This window comes from Sceloporus occidentalis, unplaced genomic scaffold, assembly GCF_023333645.1.
Source record: "Sceloporus occidentalis isolate IW3139 unplaced genomic scaffold, rSceOcc1.0.p SCAF_7, whole genome shotgun sequence".
Lineage (NCBI taxonomy): Eukaryota > Metazoa > Chordata > Lepidosauria > Squamata > Phrynosomatidae > Sceloporus > Sceloporus occidentalis.
Window position 1 is genome coordinate 51,482,985 of NW_028316987.1, and position 23,743 is coordinate 51,506,727.

Genomic DNA, 23,743 nt, shown 5'->3' on the forward strand with positions numbered 1-23,743 from the left:
GAAAACACTGTAACTGATATGGTCTGTCTATGGGATCCTGGGATTTGTAGTTTTGTGAGGCACCAGCACTCTCTGGCAGAGAAGGTTAAATACTTGATAAAACTATAAATCCCAGGATTCCATATAGTATTGTTACAACATTTTAAGAGGTGTCAAACCACATTATTTCTACAGTTTAGATGCACCCTTTGCCTCTGACAAAGAAGCTCATTTTTGCAAAGTATTTTTGTGCCCACCCAGAACCCATCTCCTTTCTTGTCCTCTTTCTGTTCTGAAGGGTTTTCTTTAGATGCCTTGGTGGTGCAGTGATTAAATGCCTGTACTGCAGCCACTTACTCAAAACCATTAGGTTGAGAGTTCAGTACCAGCAAAAGGGCTCAAGCTTGACTCAGGCTTGCATCCTTCCAAGGAGGTTGCTAAAATGAGTACCCAGCTTATTGGGGACAATTAGTTTAACAGTTGTAAACTGCTTAGAAACTGTTAGTTCAGTATGAAGCATTATATAAATGAAGCTGGTTTTTTTTAACAGTATCAACATTAGAAAGATGATGAAGGAAGGCTGGAGAAGGTAATTTTGTTGTTGACTATGCAGTAAACAATGCAATAAAGCTTGAACTAGGAATGAATAGGATTCTACTCTAGTTGAGCTTACTGTAGCTGTGTGTACCTGCCTACAAAATGTAAGGCAAATAAGCAGCTGCTTCCAGAATCCTTTACTGAGATAACATGAACTGCAAATCAAAGAAAAACAGGGAGAACAGTATATGAGCCTACCTCACACATATTAAAGAAGCACAGGTTGGTAAGTCTGGCTACCAAAATGGAAACCATTAAAAAACGGAGGTTAGTAAAAGTAAAAAGTGTCCCTGGTTGCATTTTGGAGGAAGCTTCCAAGTGGCTTGTGTAGGTTCAAAATGTTTTAAGTTTACTTCTACAAGGCTTACTTGACCTGTTTGTTTCATTTCACACATGCACAGGATTAGCTTTGAGTAAGAAGTTTGCTGAAATGTGTGGAACTGTTCTTTTTTTGCAGTGTAGGAACCATTCTTTCCATGTTGTATCTGCCTCTGGTACCAAATTTGCTGTTAAAGAAATAATCCCCAGGAACACATCAACTTTGTTAACTGAGGTATAGCTTGTAGTTGCTTACAAAGGACCCGGAAGCACTCCTATACCTAAAAAAGCAACATCTAAATAAGACTACGACATAGACATTTCCTACATTTAGGACAAAATATAAACACATCATTGCATTACTTTTAAGGAAAAGGAAACTCATAAGACTTCTAATATAAATGAAGTCATCTTAACATTTATTTTCTCTGAAACCTGCCATTAACAATTAATAATTGCATTGCATTAATCATTTATATTACATGTAATATAATATACAGTATTGGATGTGTATCTATTACTTACATTATTTTGTCTGGAAAATATCTACCAAACATGGCTGGATCTGAACACTGACTGCACAAACTAATTTTTATAATCTGTAACAGGATTAGCAGATGTCCAGGAAGTTTCTATCTTGTCCAGTCTCCAGGCTAACATTGATCTTGGACATATCAAGGGAAACAAAAGTGTAACTTGCTAGTAATTTCTAGCCCTGCCTTTAAGGTTCTCCTTTCTCTCTCAAGAAGATACCTACAGGGGTCAGACCAAAAAAATCTGTTATGAAGAGAGAATAGGGAAGATGAAGTTTTAAAGTTCTGATATGGAAGGAATCTATTAACTACAATACACTGGATCCAGACTACATTAATTAGAACTAACTTTCCCTCTTAATTTCATTTCAGCCTAAATTAACTTATAGTAATGTAGAAATCTATGCATGTCTATACAGAAGTAAGCCCCAATGAATTCAGGCAATTCTTTGTTTGGATCCAACTCCTTGTCTATACTATACTCAAGCAGGAAGTATTATTCAGTATAATTTTAATAGGAATGCCAGTGGCTATTTTTGTATTTGTTTAGTTATATTATAGCATTCCCTTCTTTCCCAGTTGCCAGGGGGAAAAAATCTCAGAATTCTCTGTGCACAGCATATCTTTCAAGGCTGTTTCAGCTGCTTCACTGTTTATTTCTAACTGGCTCAGTTTATTTACTCAGATTTGTTCAAAAACCTTTTTAAAGTCAGTTTTCCAAAGAAAAATTGTTAACAGCTATTATCTTTTGTGACTTTTTTTCTAGTAGAAAGAGAAGTGTTTCTACAGAAAATGCATTGTGTTATCACAAGTATCTTCTGCAAGCCAACTGCAGCTATCCTGGGTCAAAATACATAAACTGGCATTCGTGATCTGCAGATGACTCAGAAATAATTTAGACCAGGATGTTCCACCAATGCTTCAGTCTGTACAGTAGTCTCATGGATGAAATAGACATTACTTTAAAGACACACCGTAACTAGCAGGTATGTCTCTACCTCCCCGATCCAAGCCATTTTTTCACTGCTGCAGTCCCAATTCAGGACTAGCAATCGGTACTAAATAAACAGTGATCCATTTGCTTTAATGAATCACCATAGCCCTGTCCAGTCATTTAGAAAATGTGTTGACAAGATGCAAAAAGGAGTGTGTTCCTTCCACCCTCTGTATCTCCAGCTCAGTTAAATTCCTCACAGCGGAAAGAGATGAGTTTGGACAGGAAAGCTTTCCTTATGCAAGGAGGCCCTCCATATGGTTGGAAACCCTAAAACAAGATCATAAACATCTAGAAAGGGCTTTTATCACAATATAAATTTCTGTGGAGTAGAAAGCAAATAGGGAAAGTAGCAGGAAGACAAGTTGGAACTTCCCTACCACGTCCAACCCAGGTCATGCCCTATTCACTTACACTAGAGTAAAAACAACAAACGGTATACCTGCTAGTTATATTCTTAATGAAGGTGTGGGGATTATGCAGCCCTCTAGATTCTGCTGGATTGCAATGCCTAGGACTTCCTCATCTCTGGGTATATTGGTTTGTAGTCCAGGCATGTGAAGAGTTATATAGGAGATTATCAGACGGAGACAGGACGGAGATGGGAGTGAAGTGGATCGCTCTCCCATCCTTATCGTGACTGTGCAAAAGACAGTCACACGTCGGGTTTATCCTATCAGTGTCCTCTCAATTAATACAAAATGACAAGACAATTCTACTTATTTGTCTTGTCATTTTGTATTAATGGAAACTCCCGTTAATACAAAATGATAGGAGAATTCCACTTTACTGATGGGACAATTACAGGATAAGCACAACTTCATCTGAAAGTCTTTTGTGCAATCGCAGACAACAGCACTTCACTGATGGGACACTGACAGGATAAACATGTCTGAAAGTCTTATTGCGATCATGCGATAAGGACGGGCCAAGGTCATATTTTTCCCCATCTGATAATCTCCACCTCTGCTTTAAAGTAATGTCTGCTTTGATCTTGGTTGTGTAAACATGTTTCAAGTATTTGGATGGTCTGTTCAGCCAAAATCTGCACTAGAAGCAACAAGTTGAAGTGACCTGCCATCAAACACTACCCATACTATGAAGATGCACACTACAATTGCTCCAGGCTGTGTGGTGGAAACTTAGGCTACACTTTATCTTGAAAACCAAGTACACAGCCCACTGGTATGGCTAAGAATTAGAGGAAACCCAGGGCCATGGTGGTATTGCCAAGAAGTCTCTACAAGAAATACAGGCAAAAACAAGGATGGTTGAAGGACAGGGTTTGATTGAGTGGAAATTAAGGGGCAATTTTTATTTCATCCTTTCATCCAGCCACCCACCTTGTATCAGTTGTCCTACAACAAATGATTCCCAAGTCAACACACAGACTTGGAATGCTAACAAACACAGAGCAGGCATGTCCAAGGATGAGCCAAGAAGGGCTTTAAAGGAAAACAAAGGTTTTTGGGCACCTCCATTCAAGAATAATGTTGACAAGCTGGAACGTGTCCACAGGAGGGCAAGCAAAATGGTGAAAGATCTGGAAGCCATGCCCTGTGAGGAGCCGTGTAGGTTGTTTGGAATGTTTAGCTTGATGAAAAGAAGGTTAAGAGGGGACATGAGAGTCATGTTTAAAGATTTGAAGGGATGTCGTATTGAAGAGGGAACAGGCTTGTTTTCCATGGCTCCAGACATTAGGACAAGGAACAATGGATTCAAACTACAGGAAAAGAGATTCCACCTAAACCTCAGGAGGAACTTCTTGATGGTCAGAGCTGTTTGACAGTGGAACACATTCCCTCGGAGTGTGGTAGAGTCTCTTTCTTTGGAGGTTTTTAAACAGAGGCTGGGTGGCCATCTGCTTTGATTGTGTATTCCTGCATGGCAGGGGATGGACTCAATAGCTCTTGGGGTCTCTTCCAACTCTATGATTCCATGAAGGAGGGAGAGAGAAAGAGGGATGCTTAAAATGTTGTAAATGAACACTTATCTCTTTCTCAGAATCACAGACTGTCTGGATTTTTAGCTGTGATTACTGCTAAGTAGGAAGCATCTGGGATCTACATTAAGCAGGGCATGATGCAAGAATTTTCTCAGTATTTCACTGTCTGAATGTACATATGTGGGTTATCAGCCAAACTCCTTAGACCTGCCCATCTTTCCCTTTAGCCATTCTGTTAGCACCAATCTGTCATTCTTTTCCAAGTTCAGGACAGGGGTGTGGTGCCTGTTCCTATGTGACTGGAATGTTTTTTGTGTATGACTTCTCTGCATTTTCAAGCTTGCCTCACAATTAGTAAATTGCTAATACCTTTACCATGCTAGGGCAACCCAGTTCGGAAGATACACACACACACACACACACACACACACACACACACACACACACACACTGTCCTCTGTTTCAGGAGTTTTGTATTCATGTCAAATCGTTTGTGCCAACATGGTGTAGTCATGTGAACACTGGGCTACAACTCTGGAGATCAGGTTCGAATCCCTGCTTGGCCTGGAAACGCATTGGGTGACTCTGGGCAAGCCTCACTCTCTCAGCCTCTGAGGAAGGCAAAGTCAAACCCCCTCTGAACAAATCTTGTTAAGTAAAATATAACGTGAAGGTATACCATCACAACAAAGAACTGTTAAAAGACATAGGAGCCCTGTTCTTTCTCCCACCTGGCTAGCCTAGATTATGTAGCTCTGAGTAAGTGCACATGCAAAATTTCTTAACTCAGGTACACCTTAGTAAATTTTAAACACACTTTGATTTAGGATAGTGGACAAATCAATCTTTTAGAACACATGTCTCAGCTTTTTTAGAGCAATGTTACCTCTCTGAAATGTTGCAGACAGCTAAATTAAAATCCAAACAAACATACATCAGATTGGTTGCAGCAAAAACCATTACAGAATTTCTGCTTACAACACAATGAACTGAATCGAGACTTGAATTTGGCAGAGTTGCACTGGCTCTGCTGAAAAGGGGTGAGCTGGAAGCCCTGTTCTCTGGAACAGCTTAGGAGGTGATGCTAGGGAGAACTGAAGAGAGAAATCATAGGAAACTGCCACCGCACACCCTTCCTCCAATGAGACACTTGTAATGAATTCTGATTCTCTCTACAGAGGGCAAAACAATTCCATTCATGGAGGAGCAAATTCATAACCAACCTAGAGAAAAGATTCAAGCTATGCAGAAAAGGTGATAATCAAACACCCTCTTGTTATGACAAAGCCAAACATTCCCAAATTCAGATAAGTTTTAAGATTTTTCTCAAATGAATAAACTCTTTGTCAACTGCCATGTTTCACTGATCAGGTAAATGCGTTTTCAATGGCAATTAACAAGATACATAGTTTTCAAGGAAGGTATTTCACAGTTTGTAAAGCAGCTTGCAAGTCCACGCATATTCTAATAAACATACGGCAATTATTTAAATGCTCTTTATAAGATTATTGTACACAGCAGATTAAAAGAAAATAAAAATCAAACATTTAAATGAAAAGGATTTTAAAACATTGCAAAACTAATTTTGTCAGATATCAGTGTGCATATGTAAAAGGCATATTAAGTATTAAAAAAGTATTCAACAGCAACAAGTAATTGCCGCTAAATGTAATGCGTCAAACGGCTCTTGTTTGACTCAAACTATGAAACTAGACCTTTCCCTGGTGAAATTACTAGAATTGTACCAAAGCAATGCTCTAATCCTGGGTTAATCCTGGGTTACACAGGACAAAAAAAATTAGATCACAGTGGGCAACAATAACAACAACAAATCTTTATATAAAAATAGAATGTAAGGGATGTAATTGTTTTGTACAATTATTAGGTGCATCAAGTCCCTTAATGCTGTTTTCAGTAAGACACCTAAATGAAAATTTCCTTGGTCTGATATAATGGATGGATGTTATATGCATCAGCTTGGTAAAGATCATCATCAATATACATTTTTAACATATGTTGATCTGATATCTATGTTAAGCATACAAGACAGTGGTAACAATTATGGAATGAAAGTGAAAGACTGGCTTCTCTAGATTGTCCAATCAAAATTCCACCAAATAAAGGTACCACTCTTTGGTGGATTTTTGACTGGATTTGCTAAATGGCCAACATAGCTACTACTGGATGTTCTCTAGATTGTGTATCAGAGAAGTAATCAGAAAAACATTATTTTTCTCAGTAAATGTAATGCTTTCTGTTGAAGTGAAAAAGACAAAAGTAAGCTTTATGGTAGGGAAATAAAGTTACCCTTGCTGAACTGTTTTATAAACCAACCATCTAAACCACAACAATGCTCACAGTTATCACAAATGCAAATACTGGCATCCAAATAAATACTTACTTCCACATCCCATTGCATGCACTAGCTGCTTTCATCTGCATTAAAACTAATGTTCCCCATTATTTTTCCTATGGAACAACCAATGTCCATCATCTCAACTGTGCTCATTTAAAAAGATGCAAAAGTATCTAGATCCTTGATGTAAATATTGTAATAAATAAATAAAATTGTTGACTGTGCAAGGCCAGTCACAAGATGTTCCACAGTCAAAAGTTGGAATGCTCTAGTCTACTTTCTCTAGTATTTGTCCATTGCTTGTTGGGTAACATGAAGACAAAGGAAAGTCGTTAGACACTGGAGAAATGCATTTGTATTGACAGGTTTTTAAAATGTTACCTAATTATGTACAGTCACATGCTAGCAGCAAATGTGTAGTGTATTTCTTACCTTTGGAGGCTTGAAGGGATATTCTGGTGTAAATGTAATGTCAAGAAAGAAAACTCCACCCTCATATACTGAACCAGGAGGTCCTAAAATAGTTGATCTCCATTCATAGATATTATCACCTTTGGGGCCAGCACTGTGGATAAAAAAGAGAAGGAAGATATTTACAGTGATTCGCCTCAGTAAGATTCCAATAATTTGGAAAAGCACTGACATTCGTGCAAAGTATACTCAGCATATAAACTAAGACCGTAAAGGAGGGACTAAAGGTTAGCAGCCCACAATAGAATGTAGCTCTCAGAAGGCTGCCTGCCACCTGGGGTTGATGCTGAGGCTAGAGGGAATATTCCCATGCCACTTTAAAGTAAGGTATAGTGACAACTGCTTCAGTTTTCACCTGCATTCCTGCTTTTGGCTCTGAAATAGTAGAAAGGCAGAGGGAAGGACCATATATATATATATATATATATATAGGCTGATGGAAAATCCTATATCTATCCCCTGTTTATTCTACATAAATACGCACAAAGAAAGACGTTCGCGCAATTGTCAATACCACAGGCATGTGGTTCCTGCATTTCCCTGTCCGGTTATACTGACTCCTTGTTTTGTTTCCAGGCACAATTCAAAGTGCTACTTTTGATCTATACACCCCTCAGCAACCTAGACCCTGGGTTTGTAAAGGACTAAATCTGGAAGTACATGTTGACCTTCATCAGAAGGCCTATATTGAGCGTATCTGATACAGTGCTGAGGCAATGGGCAAACATGTTCTGGGGGGTCTCAGAGCCATTTTTCTCCCCAAAGCTTCCCTGAAGGCCACACTAATCCTTCCCCCATGAAACAGGAAATGAATGACAGTCACTTCCATTTTCTAAACACTGCAAGGTGTTTTCACCCCGGGGGGGGGGGGCGGAGAGGGGGGGTATAGGTTTTCTACTAAAACTAGATGTGTGAGACAGCACGCCTTTTTTTCCAGAAGAGGATGTCACCCCTTTAAAAGTATATATCTCCTGTTAAAAAATAATGGCCACAAAATTCACTTCTTTATCATTTTTGTGGCTGGGGAAGATGGTTCAAACAAAACAAAACACCATGGGGGTACATAATTCCCACCCTTAGCTTAGGTGACTGGTAGCTGGGAACATTGCCATAGCCTGCCCTGTTCCCCAAACACACTACGTATAAAAATCTGCTTGGTGCTTATAAATCCACAGGAGGAAAGAACAAAAACAACTGTGAGGTGAGGATACTGATGCAAGGTTTTCAAAATAGCAGTAAGGGACAGCTGAAATTTATGACATGCAGGGGTTAACACTAATCAGCTATTAACAAGTTTGTGTTCTATTTAAATGCCAATATAAGTATTGACTGCAGTTAACTTAGCCATGCATTTCTCTGTAAAATTAACACATTGTCTACATTCATAAAGTACATGATGATACATTTCTGTCTTTATAAATACAGATTTTTTTTTGGCATCTCACTGAGTTTGTGGTAAAAGGAAAAGCTTTCCAACCCTGCCAGCCTCATAAGGGACATATTTTCTGGACTTCAAGTATGGATGTTGGTTATAATAAGGCACATTTGACAAACCTAATTGGGGAGAAGCAACAAGCAGATTCTCTGCACAGTGTTCAGCACCAAGTTCTCTTGTTTTTGATCATTTAGTTCCAGAAAAGATGGATACCAAAATGTTTATAATTTCATTTTAAATTTTATCAGTTCATCACCAGCAGTTCATATAGTTCAGCATGAAATGTGAAACACGGTATAGGATGTGTGTGTGTGTGTGAGAGAGAGAGAGCTATTAGATCTATGTATGATTTGGCAAAATTATGAGAACACTTTATTTTTGATCTAAAGAAGAGAAATGTATTTCATATAAGAAATATCAATTGAAGGGAAGGAAAAAGCCAAAGTATTAACAGCCCTATCTTATATTTCTACAAAAAGCAACATTCCCACATTCCCAAAGAGGCCCTTTATTTCAACTTGGCATGCAGTTTCCTTTGAACTGTGTACACATTATACTAGAAACAAAGTCCTTGCTTGCTAAATTGTTTAATATTCAAGTAAAAAATCAGATGAACACTTCCCCACTTTATCAATGAGGGGAGATGCTATATTGCTTCAATCATATTACAGGTTGAGACTCTCTTATTCTGAACTCTGAAATCTGAAATAGTCCAAAAACTGAACGTTTTTAATGAGTGGCAACTTTCTGATGACTCAAAAATTGAAAGTTTGCACAAAACTTTGTTTCATGCATGCACAAAAATATTAAAATGCTGGTACAATTACCTTCGATCTATGTGTGGAAGGTAAACGTGAAATATAAACTAATGTTGTGTTTAGATTTAGGCACCATCTTCAAGATATTTCATTATTTCCGTAAAAGCAAATACAGGTATTCAAAAATCTTTAAAAATTCAAAATCCAAAGCACATCTGCAAGTGTTCTATAAATCCCAAGCATTTTGGATAAGGGAGATTCAACCTGTACTATTAAAAGTACAGATCCTGTGCCGTCCCTGGAACAGTCCCTGAATATCAGAAGACTACTCACAGGAGCAAGTTATTTATAGATTACACTTAGAATCATAGAGTCCACAAGGGCCATCCAGTCCAACCCCCTGCCAGGCAGGAACTCACAATCAAAGCATACCCGACAGATGGCCATCCAGCCTCTGTTTAAGGATTTCCAAGGAGGGAGACTCTACCACTCTCCGAGGGAGTTTGTTCCACTGTCGAACAGCCCTTACTGTCAGGAAGATCCTCCTAATGTTGAGGTGGAATCTCTTTTTCTGCAGCTTGCATCCATTGTTTTGGGTCCTGTTTTCTGGAGCAGCGGAAAACAAGCTTGTTCCCTCCTCAATATGACATCCTTTCAAATATTTAAACAGGGCTATCATATCACCTCTAAACCTTCTTTTCTTCAGGCTGAACATCCCCAGCTCCCTGATTCTGTCCTCATAGGGCATGGTTTCCAGACCCTTCACCATTTTAGTCACCCTCCTTTGGACACACTTCAGTTTCTCAACATCCTTTTTAAATTGTGGTGCCCAGAACTGGACACAATATTCCAGGTGGGGCCTGACCAAAGCAGAATAGAATGGCACTATTACTTCCCTTGATCTAGACATTATACTTCTATTGATGCAGCCTAAAATTGCACTTCCATTTCATCCTTCCACCATGATGGAACTCAAGGCAGCATGGACCAGATGCAGCCCTGCCCAGTGAGGTTGCAGAATCATATAAGAGTTTGGGGGAGGAGGGAGGGTTATTTTATTTTATTTGAACTACAGCCTCCAGCCACCTGTGACTGTCCATGACTGTGTCGTGGACCAAGATTACTTGATAGATGAATAGTCAAGAGAGCTGGATATAGGATAGTTACAATCTTTATGAACACTTTTTTTTGCAAACTACTACAATAGTTAAAGTAATTTAGTGAAAATCCTCCCTAGTTCAACACTTCACACAGTGAAAGTAATCTTAAAACATCAAAACTCAAAGGAGCATCCTTTCCTATGTACTCCAAAGACTCATGATATTCTCTACTAATTACTTCTTTCATTGCTTCCCATCTCAGATCTGTATATCTGAGTGCCCAGCTCTCTGAAGTTACTGGAGATGTAACGAGCTGGAATATTATTTTATTTGCCTGATCTGCCCTGACAGAAACATCAGGTTAACTGTGCAAACTTATAGAGAGAGCTCTCTTGAGTACCCTTAGCTACCAATCCAAGGAACTGTCTAAATGGGATTACCAGGCTGCTAAAGTACTATCATTATCTCAAGTTGTATTAGGTAAATCTTGTTGGATGAAACTATCATGTGGAACAAGTACCTGCAATTTGTTAATGCCTATTTATTGCTGCATCATGCAAGCTACACTCATCAACCGGGACAGCAGACATACATAAAAGTAACTTGAAAGTCTACAGATACAAATAATTTTTTTAGCCAGTTTTAGTGATATGGTAATTTTTACCCATCCTGCAAACAGAATGTTTTTATTGAAAGAAATAAGAAATAATATTTACTGTCCAAATCAGTGTGGTCAATGTGTGCATGCTACATTTACAAAACCAGTGAAGCTAAGAAAACTAATTACTACCTCTACAACACTTTAAATAAGATACAGACAACAAAGAGATCTGGAAACCTAGGTTGAAATACCCACATGGCAAAAAAATTAGTTGATAAAGCATAGCAACACTGCCCAGTTGAGCTGTTTGGTCCTGCTTTAACTATTATGGCTACTTCCTACTGAATCCTGGGATTTACAGTCTGGTGAGGTACCTAAAAATAGTGCCCTCGAGGCTAGCACAGAATTTTAAGCACAAAATTTTAAGGATTTAAGCAACAACAAATCCCAGGATTCTGTAAGATGGAGCCATGACAGTTACAATGATATTATTATTAATAATAATTTGTTTTATTTGTATACCGCTATTCCAAGGATCATAGCGGTGAACAGCAAGTAAGCTAATTAGCAAGTAAGCTAATTTGCCCCCAACAGTCTGGGTACTCATTTTAGCGACCTCGGAAGGATGCAAGCCTGAGTTGAGCTTGGGCCCTTTTGCTGGTCTTGAACTCGCAACCTTGTGGTTTTGAGTGAATGGCTGCAATACAGGCATTTACCCACTGCGCCACCAGGGCTCCTTAAACTGCTCTAAGTGGGCAATGTAGGTATAGTTGTGGTATTTGGTTACGCTTCAGTTCCTTGTCTGTAAATGGCAGTAGAGTTCCTCTATTCAAAGGGAATTTAAAAGCACTCTAATGTTTAACGTACTGAGAAAAATCTATTTTTGCAATATTTTATCAGAAAGCAAAACATCATGATCTGTCTTCTTGATTATTCTTAAAAAGTATCCTGTACGCTTGAAATCTGCTGCTAAAAAACAACAGATTTCTCCAAAAGGGAAATAATGGAAGAGAAAGTGTAACTATATATATGTAACACTATTATAATTTAATTTAAAGCTATCAAGGAGTTAAATACCTAATTCTTAATGAAAAAAGCAAAAGTGTTCTTGCAATGCATTCTTTGGGGTAAACATTAGAACGGATATCATAGGTGAGGTATTTTAGATACTCTGATTAAATTTCTTTGCAATCTTCCATTTCATATGAGATAATGTGCTACATCAAAAAGAAAAGAAAATTATACCTTTAGGAATTTCAATCATTACTCTCAAGTTACAATGAAAGGACCATACTTTAACCTCTCTATTAAACATGTGGCCAACTTAAAAAGAAACCTGTAAAAATATTAAAGGAGAAAAAAAATATTGAAAAAAATTAAGATTGATTTGACTTTATGGAAGTTGTCAAATGATCTTGGTACAGTTAGTAGATTTCTGGATGAATATTTCCAATTCATTTAATGTCTTATTTCAGACAAACTGTACTCAAGGCACTATACATATACATATATCACAACATTATTACGGGGGTGTAACCCTGTGTTTTGTAGTATGTAACTCAGTCAGTCAGTGTAGGAATGCGCATGTTATTAATTATGTTGACGGCTTTCTTTAGCATCAATTATTCTGCACAGAAGGAAGACTTAGAAGGGAAAATGGCTATCTTCTGATTGTATTTTTTACATTATTATTTTTGACCAAGCAGCACTCATTACTAGATTTTTGAGCACACAGTAATCATCCAACTATTAGGAACCCAATTATTTCCCTTACCCCTTGTGTTAAAAACAAACAAACCAATGGTCCACTACATTTTTCTTTATCAGTGAAATAGGACCACCACTGGTAGATACGCTGACAGATGCTTTGGCTCTAACTGCAAACATGTATTAGTATGTTCCTCTTTGTATTTTTAGCCCTATTTTCCAGGAAAACAGGAGGATGCCCCATCCACACCAAGCACTTTTGCCTGCACCATCACTCCCTGGGTTGTCCAGGGGGTAAACGGGATTCAAAGGGAGGAGTATCCTCATTCCCCCAGAACCCTTTGCTTGCCCCATCGTTCCCTGGGCTGCAAAGGGAGGGGGACTCTCCATCCCTCCCAGGGACATTCCTCCCTGGGCTGTCCAGGGGTGATGGGGCAGGCAAAGGGAGGAGGATCCTCCACCTCCCCCAGCAGGTGTTTTTCCAGGTGGAAAAAACACTTGAGGGGATGGAGACTCCTCTTCCCTTTCCCTGCCCGATTGCCCCGAGGAAAGATGCAATTGGGCTGGGAAAGGGGCAGGGAGCCAGTTAAAGGGACGAGAGGGTGGGGGAAAAAAGTGCAGACTCCTGCTCCTCTTCCCTGACCCACCCCTCTCTTTAACTGGCTTCTGAGTGTGGGGTGTTATTCACGATTTTTCCATATTTACAGAGGTCTCATTCCCCTAACCCCTGTGAATATGGAGGGAGGACTGTAAAAAGAAAAACAATATGCTACCCAGAGATTCTCAGAAAGCTTACGTCTGAGTGAGATGGAGGGCTACCTGCATGCTCACTTTTCTCCCTCTGAAAATCTCACAAACGGAAATGGGGGGGGGGAGGTAGCTACAATGGTGAGGTGAATTTACACCATTCTTGTTCCCCCTTCCATGTCACAATAGGCTAATTCAAGCAATTTCAGCCATAATTGGACTTTGTATGGGATTTTTGATATTCCCTATCAGGAGAGGCTTCATAAAGCTTGATGCAGTAGTCTTAAAGATGTGCATTTAAATAGTATTTTTAATTATAACATTTTAAAAGTTTGCTTTAATAGAGGATTCTGTTATGTCTTTTAACTGTATTCCTCTTTTATCTAATATGATCATGAGCTACATTGAATCTCATTTTGGGGAGAAAAGCTACCTATAAATCCAATAAAGTAAAAAACAAAACAAAAAAAAACCAGAAGTAGTATCTTTTGCATATTTTTCTAAGTCTTCCTCAACAGCAGGTTTAGTAAAAGGTGAAAGATTTATACAATCTGAAGAGAAACCAAAGTGTCTGCACAGCAGATTTCATGTTGGCAAGCTATACACCATTATTACCTTAAAAAAAGCTTACTGTTACATGGTTTATGTATATTTTAATTCTATAGATGGGTTTTAAAAAACAACAATGTGACAACAGCCCAACCCTCATGGCATTAGGAGTAGGAAATGTGGCCAGCAAAGTCTGGTCAACATGGTATCTTGAGGTTATTAACTTTAAAACATGTGGCTTCAAAACAGTAATTACACACCAAGAGGATTTTGTTCTTTTTCTTCAGTCTTATTTTCAGGCTAAGCAATGAAAATCAAAGCAGCATGCCCTCTCATCTCCCCCTTGCACTCAAAGCCAAGGAAATTCTGCCAACACCACACATCTATAAGGGATCTTTTGCTCTGTCGGCCTAAAAGAAACTTACCAATCAATCAAGTGAGAAGTAGAACATGGAGCAAAACAATATTTTGCCCACTTTGGTTACTTATGGCTCCACATTGTTCTTCAGAGTCATGATTAAACTAAACTGAGATTAAATGGCAAGGTATACAATGCTTTGAAGCTGCCTGAGGGAGGGGGACAAATATTGAGAAAAAAGATTGTTCTTAGGCTATAAAACCGAGCAGAGGTAGAACTTACCATAAAAATCAATCTGAGATAGTCATCCACCCATGGAATTACTTGAAACTGATTTTATGACATTGGAAAGAAATTACACCCTGATGTATACTGAGTAACTACTCCTGATTTTATCCTGCTCAACACCAAATGAAGTGGTACCTCTGTGTTGATGAAGACAGAAACCTAACCCTGACATACACCTTCTCCACAAGGGAGAAACAGCATAGAGTGTGGTACATTTCTAATGTAAAACAGTGGCTCACTTACGTGATGGCATCTAAAAGTCCTTGAACGGGAAACAGAATAGACAAATAGCCAGCTAGGTAATTTTAAAGTCACGGCAGAGCAGCAAGTAAGCCACATGGGCCACGTATCACTCTTGTTGCAAATGCAAGAGGAACTTAATCCATTATTCAAATCTACTATTTAATCTCAAAGGTATTACAAAATCTCTTTGCATACTGATCCAGACAAACACAGCTATGTCTCTGAATCTACTATGGCAATTATTCCATCTGTAAAATACGATTAGGCACTTCATACATTCTTTTTGACGCCAACAAATACCAGGTGCTGTAGGCTATATTTCAGAGGAAAGAACTGGCAAAACCACCTATGAGTATTCATTGCCTAAGAAAACCCTATGAAATTCATGGAGTTGCCCTCAGTCGACCGGCGACTTTAAGGCGCATGAGTGTGTGCACACATACACACATTTTTGAAGCACTATTTAGACTACAGTTGCTTTCCAGAAACTCCAACCTTGATAAATGAAATTCACAATAAAGAGTAAATATTTACAAATTTATCTTTGCTGTCAATACATGGGGGGGGGGGAGATTCTGTGTTACCATTTAGAGAAATCTCATTAAATGGCCAGTAAATATAAAAGAGACAATAAAAGTAAATTAAACATCAATAGAATGTGTGGGCTTGAGTTAGCTCCTAAACAAATAGGGACTGAAGATACTATTGGCTACCATTCCCACTGAATTACTCATCTCACATCTGTATATTACTACACATTTGGCCTGCTATGCCAAATAGTTATATCATTTAAGATCTAAACAGCAAGCCCTCCTGTGTGCTATTATTAGAGTGTTCAATTTCCTTCTCCACATCAAAAGAATTACTGCTGTAACCACAAAAGACCTGTTATTTCTCTGCACAGCATCTATGAATTCAGCACAAACTACAAGTAAAGGGGATGCAACTCAACCGTACGCAGGCTAATGAGGAATTATTTGTTCTAATATTTGCTGGTTTCCCCTCAACAGAAAAACCACTGAGAAGCAGATCACATGCAAGTCTGCTATGAGCCTGTGTTTTACATTTTAATGAGCTGTTACTGCTCTGAAGGGACCCTCCTTATATGACAAGATACAAATATGTTATTAGAACTTGGAGGTAATATGTTATAGGTTGCACAGTCACCTTTAATAAGTTCATCTGTCATCAAGGTGTCCAAAACAGTATAATGAAATGTGAAGAAAATTACCTTATTGGTGTAATACGTAACATAAATAACATTTTCTAATTATATTTTCTAGTTTTATGCCCTTCCCTTATAAATCCTAATTTTTTAAAAAATATATCAAGAAACAACAAGTAACTGATAAGGAACAACCAAATTTTCAGCCAAAACAAAACACTAGAGCAAGCAACAACAATTACAAATTACTTTTAAAAGGCTATACAAGTAACACAAGTGACATTTAGAAAATAGCTTTCTAAGCTCTGGATGGCCAAGGTCCTATCTAGTTTTGTCAGAGCAAAATATTCCACTGGCATTAACATGCCAAATTGCCTGGTACCCACCTTCTGACATAGGCTGGTTGTACCTACAGTTGCTTCTTTCCTCTGTGTCTGGCTCTGCAGGATCACTGGAACCAAGGTAATATGGGAGATATGCCTTGGAAAATTGCCTATGTGTTTTCGACAGGCAACTTTCCAATCCATTGCCTCCATACTGCTGGTCTCCAAAGACCTGGAAGGGTTAGACAATGAGGAAAAAGGAAGCCATGGAAAAGCAGCCACCGAGGAACAATCTAACCTGTGTTGAGAGGTGTGCTTTCAGTGGTTGCCTCCTCTGTGAGTAGCATATAGGTTAAGGAGGTGGGCTGAGGTTGCCCATTGCCATTTCTTTTTCTTTTCTGCTTTGGCAAGGAGGTTCCTTTTGAGAATGACAAACCATATGCAAAAATTGTATGTTCCACAAGCACTCTGACCCATAGAATCTTGGCATATATTTTAAATCAGGGGTTGGCAACGTACGGCCCGCGGACCAGATCCAGCCCAGCAAGGCCTTGGGACTGGCCCCAGCCTGATCCTGCCGCCGATTGCCGCCCCCGCCGCAGCTTCCGCACCGCTCCAGGTGCCATTTTGAGTTCGGCCCCCCCAGTTGTCTGAGGGACAGCAACCTGGCCCCCGGCTCAAAAAGGTTGCCTACCCCTGTTTTAAATCATGTGGTTTTTTTTTAAAAAATCGTGGAATAGTTACTTCAGAGCAGATTGATAATCACATAGCAACAAAAGAATATTAAAGGGAAAATTAATTTGGCTGTTAGAACCTGAACTAGAAGCCACAGAAGGCAATTCAAAAATTATCTCAGCAATGAACTTAATAAATAGCATTAGGTAAGCTACTATGAGCCAGAGTAGAGATAAAGGGGTGAAACAGACGTGCCAAATGAAGCGGCTTCCAGCTGCTTTTAGAGGTGTGCCGTTTAAACGATGCATGCCCCCAAAGCAGCCAGAAACCACACCAAAGCCGCGCTCCAGTCCTTAAGACTGGAGCAAAAAGGAGCCAGGATAATCCAACTCCTGGCAGTGCTGGTCAGCCCCTGCATCCCTGGCCCACCTTGGGAGCAGGCTGTGCGGACACTGGGGTTCCTATCCACTTTTGGCCAGAGTGGACTTGTGCTGCTGTTTTGTGCCGTCTGTTCTGGACTAAAGATAAGGAAAAGAAAAGAAAGTTTTGGGATTATATTTCCTTTACCCCTTTTCTTCGACACATATAAACTAGACATCCTACCTCAATCAATCATGATTAGGGTCTAAATCCAATTGTTCATCCATAGAGCAATCCCACAGAAACAATGGGACTTACCTCAGTTAACAAGTCCCATTCATTGAGTATGTCAAACAACTGTATTTAGCCTTAGATATTAAAATAATATCAGTTAACACAAACCAGGATGATTCCTTAATCTTGCATTTGAACTATGGTTTAAATGTGGTAATATTTCAACACTGATACTGACCTTTGGTAATTACTACTGACCTCATCTATATAAAACACTATGGGAATGCAGTTCAAGTGCTACAGTAGTATTACAATATTATATACCACAGCACCCACCCCCTGAATTAATAATAATCCTAAATCCTTTTGCTTTAGTTATAAACAACATGATTTTTAGGTTCAGACAGATTAACTTCAAAGACTTTTGTGAAAGGGCCAATTCAACAGAACTTTTGATACAAAAGTTCCATTTCTAAATCACACTTAAAGGCTTATAAAATACAAACCCTTTTTTTAAATGGGAGGGAGGTCAGAGGGTTGGCTAAGTTGTTCTCAAGAGTATACTGAAGCTCTACTTAGTCCAGTAATAATCACTTCAATTTAGAAGCAAGTCCTGAATAAAATGCTTCAGGAGAAATTAATCCATTTAGTATTGGCTTTGAAACAGAAAATAAAATCAAACAGTTCTGTTCCCCATGGGGCTCCTAATTCCCCAGCGATAGCTCATCGTATTCAATCCCAAGAAGTTTGTCTTTTCATATATAGCAACACTGCTTCACATCCATTTGCATTACAAAATAGTTTTATTTAATTTTTATTTTAAAAAGCTAGTTACAACCCTCACCCCAATCTAACAAGTTTACATAAATATACAAAGTCTGCCTTTGAAACATCAATGGAACGATTTCCCACAATTCAAAGCAGTTTTACGCTCCCTGTAAATTATTCTACATTTGACCCTACATGCTTTAACAATTGCTAATTTATGCGACAATAGGCCTATACTTTAGATACTTAATTTGTGTTGAAATAAAACTGTGGAACTACTGGACAAAAGTGAGCAAAAAAACTCAAGCAAATTTTTGTTCTAGAAGGCGATATAACAACAGTATGAAAAGTGTTGTCAAGGGTACATTAATATCTATATGAACCATATCAGATAAACCACTATTTTTAAAAAGGTGCAGAACTTCTTTGGATTGCAGAGACATGTCATGCATAAGGTTTACATTTTATTTCTGCACGTGAGACTATTCCCATGCAGATTTATTCAGAAGTACCGGTAATAACACAACTCAGTTCAAATTACTTTATTTCAAAATGTACATTTGACTGCAGATTGAGAGTAAACACAAGTGCAAATCTACACAGACGTATTTGGGGATGGTCCTCTTTAGAACCAGTGAAATGTACGTCTGAGTTAACATGCACAGATCTGGATGTATGCCAGGAAGCTACTAAAGGTGAAGTGTATTCTGCAAAACTGCAGTTTTCTCTGCAAACCAAGTAAGAGGAAAACAAGTGAAACAGAACAGAGATAATTCTTTCTGTTGCTTTCTTCCTCTCCTCTCAATCTCTCTGTCCCCACAGCTGTCTTTTCCTGTAGCACTTAACCAGGCACTGGAGTAAAAAAAAAATCTCCTGGAAGTTGATACCTACAGCAAAGCTGGCATGTGCTACCAGGCCCATTTTAAGTGCCAATGGCACTTGGGCACCTAGAGTTTGTACTTCTAATGGAAACACAGTAATGATATGCAAAGGTAAGGGAAAAAGGAATATAAAACAAAATCTCCTGAAGATGGCTCAGACACTACCTAGTGCATATACTAGAGTTCTTTTTTGGAAAAGGTAACTGTGCTGTTGTGAGTCATGTCAAATAAAACTAATAAAACTGTGTGCCATAGATACAACAAGAACTAGTATTAGTTCTGACAGCATGTAATTTGCAGTGTGTCTGCAGTGGAGAAGATGAGTTGGAATGCTCTGTTTCCAATCCAGAAACAAAACAAGGGGATTCACTTTGTTGTTGCTAACTGCCCTAGAGTCGACCCCAACTCTTGGCGACTGTGGATGAGACATCTCCAAGACCTCCTGTGATGCACTGTTCTGTTTAGATCCTGCAAACTCAGGCTCACAACCTCCCTGATGGAGTCCAACCACCTGGCGTTTGGTCTTCCTCCCTTTCACAGGATTATTGTCTTTTCTAATGAATCATGCCTTCTCATAATGTGGCCAAAGTACAACAGCTTCAGTTTGATCATCTTAGCTTCCAGTGAGATTTCAGGCTTGATCTGTTCAAGGATCCATTTGTTTGTCTTTTTCGCTGTGCACAGTATCTCAGCACTCTTCACCAGTACCACATTTTGCATCAATTTATTTTCTTCTTACCTACTTTTTTCACTGTTTAGCTCTCATGTCTGTACATGGTAATAGGGAATACAATGGCTTGGATGATTCAAACTTTAGTACAGTGCACACTTTTTTAAAGAGGGGGAACCGTTCCATGCGTTAAAAAAATTTATATTCGAGCTGGATTGAAAGTAATGGGGCTCGTGCATGGCACGGTGGCACGCGTGCGCACCCATTACTTTCAATGGGACACGCTGCCCCTTGTGTGTGCTCCTGCGCAGCTTTCAGCATATGCTAAAAGCCATGTATAGTGCATTTGCGTATGATGTGGGTGCACTGTACTCAATTACACACACACACACACACACACTTTAGAATCTTGTCTAGTTCTTTCATAGTTGCCCTTCCCGTTTCTAGTCTTATTCTGATTTCTTGCTTGCAGTATCCATTCTGATCAATGTTTGATACAAGGTACGAGAACTCCCTTTAACTAAAGTCGGGCCTCCATTTCCATGGATTCTTCATCTACGGATTCAAGTATCTACAGCAGGGGTAGGCAACCCTTTTGAGCTGGGGGCCGGGTTGCTGTCCCTCAGACAACTGGGGGGGCCGAAGCCAAAAAATAAATTATTAAATAATTTTAAAAAATTAAATAAATAAATAAACCGGGACAAATGTAGGACAAAATTTTCAAATGGAGGGCACTTTTTAAATAAAAAATGGAGGACACGCGAAAAAAATTGCTGATTTTTAAAAAAATGTTAAGATAAATGCATGTTTCTGAGGCTTCTATAGACAATTGCCCCACCATGCCCCTCACGCGAGACGCCAAAGGCCCCGGCGGCAATCGGCGGCAGGACCGGGCTGGGGCCAGTCCCAAGGCCTCGCCGGGCCGCATCCGGCCCGTGGGCCACAGGTTGCCTACCCCTGATCTACAGATATTCCAAAAAGATGTGAATTCTAAAAAAGCAAACCGTGATTTTGCCATTTTATACAAGAGGCAAAATTTACTATGCCTTTGTATTTAATGGGACTTGAGCACCCAAGGATTTTGGTAACCTTGGGATGGTGGTGTGTCTTGGAATAGGACAGATTACACTCTTGCCTTTCACCAGGGGATAACTCTTTTTAAATAAGAGTAAAAATATAGTATTTACATCGACCCATAGATAAGCTGACTTGGGTTTTTAGGTCAAATTTTTAACTAAAAATTCTAGACTTATAGATGAGTCTATACAGTAAGCTTGTGAAATTATGTTACAGCAGGCCCTTCCCTTATGCGGGGATCTGTTCCGGATTCTTCCGCATAAGGGGAAATCTGCATATGCTTGTGCCCATTGCAAACAATGGGGTGCGTGCTCACAGTGTGGGCCAGTGTGTGCACCACAGCCATGCATGCAATTTCTTTGTCTCATGGCTTCAGCATAAGCTCGAAGCCACGCATAGTGCGCCCCATATGGCACAGGCGCACTATATTTGTGTGCTGATAGACAAAAAGGAACTACCAATCAATCCCAAAGGTCTTTATGTATAAATGGAGGTGGTTAGTGGGTGGACAAAGCATCATTATAATCAGGGATATGGATCTCAAAGTAAGATTTAATAGCATCAGTAAAATATACAAATCTGATGCCTAATTTAAATACACATGCTCTAATTACAGTGCCATGTCTCAGAGAACCACAACGTAAAGCGCTTAAATAAATGCAACTAAAATACAATGTTGCTGTCTGTATATAAACATATAAATGGTGATGGTAAAATATGTAGGAAACAACTCATAAATTTGTGTCAGACCCACAAAATTATGCTTGGGCCCTGCGTACACTGTACTTTATGCTGATCAACTTCAATAAAGGTAAGGACTGTGGCTCTATGATGCTTTGTTTTAGAGCATCTTTTTCAGGGGAAAATCTTCATAAATCTCATAGGTCTCCATTGCCCTTTATCATGTACTGTACTTTGCTCACACATCTAAATGTATTTTGAACTATGGGTAAAATGCATACAATATATTTTGAACAAGCCCTTCTATGATTTAGTAACCAACTCCACTCATTAATTTAACCTATTTCAAAACTTGTTATTTTCACTTTCTCAGCCACTAATCAGAAAGCAGGAAGAGAATTATCATCACAATGTTAATGATACATATTTGGAAGCATTTATATCTAAGAGCTTATTTCTAGTTTGTGCATTAAGACTATAGCATAATACATTTCCAAAATGCCTCCAAGAGTGGCAAAATCTAACAGTGCTGCTTCTATTCATTATGTACACAGTTTTTAAGTCTCAGCTTGACTTAGCTTTCATTCTAACAATATCCATTCCACTTGCACAGTCGTTTCCTCTCCAGTTTTCTTAAGAACATTTTCATTTCACCTCTCCTCCAGAAAAAGATGAACGTACAATTTACATTACTGCTATGGAAAGTCAAAAGCAAACATGCACCAGAGTTTCAAAGGGGATGAGGTGCAGGTAGTATTGAGAACTGTGTGTGTCAAATAGTCAAATTTCTATTCTCACTACAGCAACAGCAACAAAAAGCCCTGTATCATCTTAAATGTTGAACACACGTATTGTGGCATAAGCTTTTGTGAGGCAAAGGCCACTTTGCAAGATGCATGAAATGTTGTCCTTAACTGGCAATTTATATAAAGCGCAGCAATGCAAGAAGTTACACACAGAGCACAGCCTATCCTGCTTAGGAAATGAACTTATTTTTCAATCATTGTATTTAACCCCTATGCATTCTCTAGCACAGAGTAAGTGTGGTAATAAAATGTGCCAATAAAGTATCTTCACCTGTGCATTGTATAACACATGGATTTGGGCTTTACGCTCCCCCCCGGTATAAAAGGCTATTGGCTAACAATGAACCACCTGACACCTGGCAAAATCAAGATAATATGCCTGCTGTGGCAACTTTGAATTGTGTGGATTTAACATTTTTCAGAAGCCATGGGAAGAGCTCAGTTCATGTAGTAGAAGTAGTAGTAGTTGCTGCCGTATGTCTTCAAGTCATTTTTGACCTACAAAGACCCTAAATGAATCTATCTCAAGGTTTTCTTGGCAGAAGGGGGCTTGCCCTACACTGTGGCTGAGACAGTGTGACTTGTTCAAGGTTACTAAGTAGGTTTCCATGGCTGAGCTAGGATTCGAACCCAGATTATAGTCCAATGCCCAAACCATGCTGGCAGGCAAGGTTTTAATTCAGATTCATACCTGTGATACTTTAAATTTCTGGATACCAACAACATACATTTCTGAGTAAAAGTCAGTGCTCCTTAATTTTCCATTAACATGGGGGGCAAATAATCCAAACAGATAGTGAACAATCAAGAAAGTATACTGGGAGGAAGTCCTTCTCCAAACCTTGCCCCACTCAAGCACAAGCACGTCTTTCCTGAACTTAACTGTGTTAAGATGTACAGTAACATCCAACATCCACAACACAGTGATACCTTTGTGAAACCAAATCAAAATGCACATAATAATAATAATAATAATAATAATAATAACAATAACAATAATATGATTTATTTATATGCCGCCCAATCACTGGGGATCCGGGCGGCTTACAACAGAGGGGATAACAGACGGTTCCCTGCCCTCAGGCTTATAATCTAAAAAGACACAACACAAAAGGAGAAGGGAA

General features: G+C 39.0%; 1 protein-coding gene across 2 annotated transcripts in view; it reads right to left on the bottom strand.

The window, feature by feature from the left end:
- Positions 1-23,743, bottom strand: part of UBE2E1 (ubiquitin conjugating enzyme E2 E1) — a 135,447-nt gene that overhangs the window by 8,860 nt on the left and 102,844 nt on the right. For both annotated transcript variants that reach the window (XM_089532940.1, XM_089532939.1), the window contains exon 4: positions 7,155-7,287. In XM_089532940.1, the coding sequence (XP_089389066.1) occupies positions 7,155-7,287 (133 nt within the window). The remainder of the gene's footprint in view (positions 1-7,154; positions 7,288-23,743) is intronic.